Source organism: Microtus oregoni, unplaced genomic scaffold (genome assembly GCF_018167655.1).
Source record: "Microtus oregoni isolate MIOR12 unplaced genomic scaffold, Mior012 000018F_ref0000195, whole genome shotgun sequence".
In the NCBI taxonomy this organism is placed as follows: Eukaryota; Metazoa; Chordata; class Mammalia; order Rodentia; family Cricetidae; genus Microtus; species Microtus oregoni.
This window is the reverse complement of record NW_024543077.1, coordinates 14,020,140-14,026,598: the sequence shown is the minus strand read 5'-3', so window position 1 is coordinate 14,026,598 and position 6,459 is coordinate 14,020,140. Positions and strand designations below refer to the sequence as shown.

The 6,459-nt window shown below is 41.4% G+C and overlaps 1 protein-coding gene across 1 annotated transcript in view; it reads right to left on the bottom strand.

Moving 5' to 3' along the window:
- Positions 1-1,143: 1,143 nt before the first annotated feature.
- Positions 1,144-6,459, bottom strand: part of LOC121458618 (metabotropic glutamate receptor 3) — a 213,086-nt gene continuing 207,770 nt past the window's right edge. Inside the window, exon 6 of the mRNA XM_041667932.1 lies at positions 1,144-2,273. Within this exon, the coding sequence (XP_041523866.1) occupies positions 2,200-2,273 (74 nt within the window). The 3' untranslated portion in view covers positions 1,144-2,199. The remainder of the gene's footprint in view (positions 2,274-6,459) is intronic.

Sequence of the window (6,459 nt, the reverse complement as noted above, 5' to 3'; positions counted from 1 at the left end):
CACTCAGATTGGAACTTAATTTTGTTTTTTAGTGTCTTTAAATCTGTTACTCACCTACCCTAGGTCACTCCCAGATTTCAGGTACCCATGGTAGTGAGAATTCAGGGAGTGGTGGGTACCATTATTTTAAGCATCTGGTGGGTTGTAGCTGGATTCCTTAGGCTGTCCATTCAAAGGCGTGCAGGAGAGAAGATTGTCTAGCATCTTATTTCCTTGAAGGCCGATCCTTTGGGCCTTCATGCCACTGTTCACTATTTGTAGATAGATTAAAAATAGTATTATGTGTTACTATTTCAAATACTGCTTCTCATATATTTAATTCTTCTCTTTCTCAGTCATTCTGACCACAAGTCCTGCTTTTAAAATGTTTTCGCATGCACTCAAAGCAAATACTTTAGCAGCCGAGTTATATCCCCAGCTCTGGTGTGTGCTTTACAATGACAGGGACTAGATAGACTGGATCTCATTGATCTTTCTGCTGTGAGCTAAATAGTGCATTCAGAAATATGTTCACACCCTAGCCCCTGATCCCTGAGAATGCGATTTTATTTTAAAACCAGAAAAACCAAAATGACTACCAGCAGCAACACCATCAGTAACACCAAAACCAAACGAATGGCCTCTGCAGATACAGTATCCTGGGTTATCTAGTTGGCTCAATTACCTAATGACACATGACATTTGAAGACAATGGACAAGACAGACACAGTGGTGAAGATGGTACGAAGACTGAAAAGGGTTTGGAACGACATGTCCATAAGCCAAGGAAGTGGGCAACTACCAGGTGCTAGAAAGAGAATGGAGTGAATTCTTTCTTTAAGTCTATAAGGCAGCCTGTTCCTATTACTTCTTTTTTTTTTTTTAAATTTATTTATTTATTAAGGATTTCTGCCTCGTCCGCACAACCGCTTCCCATTTCCCTCCCCCTCCCTTTTGTTTTAAGCCACATAGTTTATAGCATTTTGTTCCCCATTATCACAGGAAACCAATGTACTTTCTGCCTCGTTACATGATACAGGTTCTACAGATAGATGTGTTCTCAATATTTTTTCCATTCGTTATTTGCAAATAAAAGTTTGATAGAAACAGGGCAGTATTTACTAAAGTTTTACCTATACTGTTCATGCCTTATTTTAGGTTAGTAAAATATTTAAATTTAATGGCAAGTCCATGTGCTGGAACATCATTCATAGGACTTGGGAGAGCAATGGGAAGTAAGATCTCCAGGGTTCTACTTCTCCATTCATCTATAAAGGGCAAGAGTGATTTCCCAATGGAGTTACTAGAGGTTTTCTGGTTTCTTTTCTAGTCATAATGGTTGGTTTTGAACGTCAGATCCACCAGACTTTTCCTGATAGGTCACAGCCCTCTACTCAGGATGTATGAGAGACTTTGCCTCATTCAGCAGATTTTGCCTATTATATAGTCATAACTTTAAAAAGATGTTATGTATATATCTCCATAGTCTTATATTCTTATATTCACGGTGTCACCCTTTGCCAATTTCTGATCACTGTCATCTGTAGGAAAGTAGAATTCCACTCACGGCCCTCTAGCAGGGCCACAGCTCGATTCCAATGTGACTGTGGAGAAAGCACAGTGAGACGATTACTTCCAGCATTAACAAGAGAAGGTGACTTGAAATCTACATATTCAAATTACCTTGAGTGAGCCAAAAGGACAAACCTTTATCCACCATACTTGAAAACCTGGAAGGTTTTTATTCTGGTTATCTTTACATTAATACAGATGCTTTTTATTTTGTACTGAGAAAAACAATCTGTTACACATAATGTAACTTTAATATACAACGTAGAAACTCACCCTAAATTAGTTACAACAAGAACCTACAAAAGACGTCATAGGAAAAAGGTTACCTAATATTGCCACTGTGTAGGGTTTTTTGTTTGTTTTGTTTTAGTAGACTGACCCTGTTGGACCCTTCACCAATGCTCAGCTCTGTAAACAATGGTTATTTCCATGTTCGGGGAGGGGGTGTTATTAGGGGCACTAAAATCAGCCTAGAAAGTCGTAGGACATCACTAGATACTGAACAGTCCTCAAAAATAATTTATTGTACTGTTTCTAAAAAAAAAAGGTGCCAGGGTTGTTCTTTTGCTCTGTCCCCGTGTTCTGCGGCAGCCCGTGAGCGCTTGGGCTAATGGCCTAAGAACGTACGAACTGAAGCGCATATCACATTCACAGAGATGAGGTGGTGGAGTCGAGAACTTCCCTTCCGTTGCACACCGTCGGCATGTACGTGCTGGCGGAGGCTGCAAGACAAAGTGGCACAGAGGCTGAGTTGAGCAGGACACTCAGTTAAGGGCATCAATACTCCCAGACACTGAGTTAAGATTGAATCGAAACCCATTTTAACAAGGCTTTGGAAAATGCGTACTGACTTACGGCAGGGTAGACAAACTTTCTAAATATCTTCTGCTCATTAGTTTATATCCTAAAATGTGCCTCCCCATGTCACACGTCTCGGAAAGGGGATCTTTAAGCATCATCTTTGCTGAAAGAAATCTCTCATGGATTGAAAATTTAATTGCATAATCTCTAAAATGATTCAAATATTCTGAATGAACCGAAGGGCCCCATAATTTTCTTACAGGTGATTAAATTCTTCTGTTCAATAACTATAATTCACTTTGACCTTTGATCAGGAACGACTATCCTTTGGTCCCAGGGGTCCTGTGTGAACTCTACTGACTTAGAAAGCTGGTGTGATTTCCCTGCTGGTGTGGCACAGACTCTGAGGACACGGGCACCAGTGAGTGCTGAGAGCTTTGGCTCCTTCACAAGTCCTCAAATGAAGGCATTCCAAAGAAAGTGACAGTGACTTCACTAGTGACAACGGTGGTCTCAGTGCCATGGTGCCTGTGTAACATAGCAGTGTACAGTCACTCTTTTTTTTTTGTTTTTTTTTCGAGACAGAGTTTCTCTGTAGCTTTGGTGCCCGTCCCTGGAACTAGCTCTTGTAGATCAGGCTGGCCTCGAACTCCCAGAGATCCGCCTGCCTCTGCCTCCCGAGTGCTGGGATTAAAGGCGTGCGCCACCACCGCCCGGCACAGTCACTCTTTATAACGGTTTTCTCAGACACAATTTCTACCTATTACTATCTTGTTTTTATGTGAAGTTTGTCCACAGAGGATTTATATTTATTTTACACCTGATATCTTTTCATGGAATGAGGACATAAGCAGGAAACTCATTCTTCATTGGGATGAAACCATATGCTCAAGATGATGAAAATGAACTTAAACCACCTTTTAGGTCTCTCCATCTATTCTAACATATAGTCTTGCCACAGGAACTGGATCACCAGAACACAGCCTGGTTACAAGTGACAAACTGTCTTCTATTTCCTTAAAGACATGAACTAATTTCATTCCAAAGTGTTCGTGTCTGATAACAGATACTATTGACCCATAAATTACTTTTTGTATAGGAACTTCTCTGCACACAAAGGAGTTAACGAATAGTGAGACTGTAGCTTATGCAGCATTCTAAGGGAGCGACCACCATATTTAGGGCACTGGCATCTTGTAGCAGGTCCACCACTAGCCAACCTGAAGCTTTTCCATTCAGTAATTTGAGTAGGCTGTAGATTGAAATGACTGGAGTCACATGAAAAGCAAAGTCTTTGATAGATTTTTTTTTTTACCTTTTAACATAAATGGACCACATTAAATATTTTTCTTTGTAGCCTCAACTAACTTCAAACTCATGACCCCCTGCCTCTATCTCTTCAGAATTTGTCTACTGGCATATGTCACATTATCGAATTTTCTTTCCCAAATGACTATAATTTTTGAGGGAAGGGATGACATGTGATAAATTTCCTAAAATTTCTGCTGTGGAGATAGTAATAACATAGTATATACCTGGCAAAATTTGATGGAAAGTAGTTATGATGATGATTCCGAATGTGAGCCCTTTAGTAGTTTAATTATTCTCTATTTTCATATGCTTTGTGAAATCCTCGAATCGGTAAAAGTTGGTCAAGTAAACGAACAAGGTCAATGAAGCCATAAACACAGAACACTGGGAGCAGAGGGACCACTCTGCACCACTCAGTCTGAGCTCTCTCGGAGCCCTGTATCTCGCTGTTTGCATGACGTTGTCATGGGAATATGTAGTCGCCATTTCAAACTGGTGTCCAAAGAACTCTTGATTTTGTATAGCCTTTCCCCACTTAGTCTTCCTTTCCTCAGTAAACGGTTTTGTCTTCTGACCTAAACTAGAAGTCTAAAATTCATGCTTGATATTTTTTTCCCCTGTTTTCTCCATGGCAACCTTCCCATCAGCTGCAGTTAGCTTTAGCTGTGTATCCAGCTATGACCCCTTGGGCGTGTCTGACCCTGGGCAAGCTGCTATTAATCATCTTCATATGGAGATTCTCAGGAGAGGTAGATACTACTTACATCTCTTCTGGTCATATGTTTCCTACACAGCAGCAAGACTACAGTCAACTGTCCACATCTGTGCTTCCGCATTCACAGACTCAACCAACCAAAGATTGAAAACATTCAGGAAAAAATATGTACTGATCATATTCAGAAGTTTTCTGCTAGCCCACAAATAATGCAATATAATGACTATTTATAACAGTCCCTTTGTGTTAGCCATGGTAAGAAATCTAGACATGATCGGAAGCTTATTGGAGATATGCATAGGTTATTTGAAAGTTTGACCACTCATGGAGGAGGATGTTCTCAAGCCGGTCCCTGGATCCTGAGGGGCAGCTGCATTTTGAAATATGAGCCACCTACTTAGACACTTCCAGTGGTATCCCCTTTGTGTTTTAACTTGGGTTTAGAAATCTCAGTTAATTGGACTATGCCTTCCGATCTGTTTTTTACACATCCTGCATATTCCTGCCCCCCACCTTGCTTTGTTCTCCAAATAGTAATGATGTTTCTCAACTTTGTGCCTTTACCATAGCTGTGGCTTCTACCAGGAGCATCTCTCTGCTCATCACAGGCCTCATTCATGTCACCCACAGCTGGAATGTGACCCCTTAAAAAGATGGTCCTCAATCAACCCAGTCTCAGTAACTCTCTGTCATGTCACCCACAGCTGGAATGTGACCCCTTAAGATGGTCCTCAGTCAGCCCAGTCTCAGCAACTCTCTGCCATATCACCCAGTTTGAAAATTCTGGCCTCCACAGTTGATGCTTGCAGACTCCTCCTCCTCTCCCTCTTCTTCACTATTGATCAGAAATTAAGCAGCCCTGCTTACTTGTTTCCTTATGAATCTCCAGTGTATTTCATGAATAGACTTCCCATAAATGTTTCCCGGGGGAGTCCATAAACGTTCACGTTTCTCAGCGTGAGATCAGTGGAAGTCTTCAGGAGGAAGACCTTACACCTACGAGGTGTGTAATAACCTCACTAGGACAGGTGCACTCTTCTGTGCCCCAGTCACACCAGGGCAACGACTACCCTTGCACAGAGAACTGGTTCAAGGTGAGAGCTCCTAACAACAGGCATACTGCCTTTGACATTTCGGCTAATTCCTTTATCATTCCTAGGATCAGGTTTTTATTATTTCTTTGCAGGCTTTTCCTTTTCAGAGACTGAAGAGGGATGATGATATAGAGTGGGAAGAACTCAGGGATAACAAAGTCTGACAGGCAGATACCTCTGTCTACCGTGGACTAGTCTCAGGCCCTCTCTAGACTCTCCTGGAGGCCATTTCTTACAGCTGTTCTGATGTTCCCAGTCTGCTGTGGAATGGCACGGACCTCTGTTCCTTGAAGTACTCTCTCATGTCTCTCTGCTTTCCAACTTCTTATCAATTGGGAGCATTTGACTAAGTAGGAGATACAATGGCTGCACGGAGAGCTGGCTGCATGGTTTCACTAGCTCTCGATCCCATGGCCATCGTTATGGAAGTTCACAGAGAACTCTGAGTCATGCCTCTGCTCCATAAGGATATCAAAAGAGGCACCCTTTGCCAAAATACAGGACTCTAGATCTCCTTACACAGTAACAGCAACTCGGCAGCCCCTGAGACTCCTCCTGCAGGAACGTCCTCCACACTCTTTGTAGTGTGTTGAAGGGATCTCCACTGCTTTCCTTTTACTGTTTCCCTGCGGCTTTGGCCATTGTATTTGATTATGTAAAAAAAAAATTCTCCCTTGTTTGCATATGCTGCTGAATATAGTAGGAGAAATTATTGTTTGATGAGTTTATCATTTCAATTACTTTGCATTTCATAAATATTTTACATGTACTTCCCATATTAACCCATCTGTTATTCCCCAAGATAGTAAAATATGCAGATAATCAAAATGCTGTCGTTGTGTGTATGTGTGTGCTTGTATATGTGTGTGTGTGCACATGCATATATGTGTGTGTGCACACACTTGTATTCTTGTGATGAGTCTTTGCCGTTACTCTGATGAACTTCTCGTAAGGTTTTTAATGCTGTAAGATTGGCCCATTTTCTTC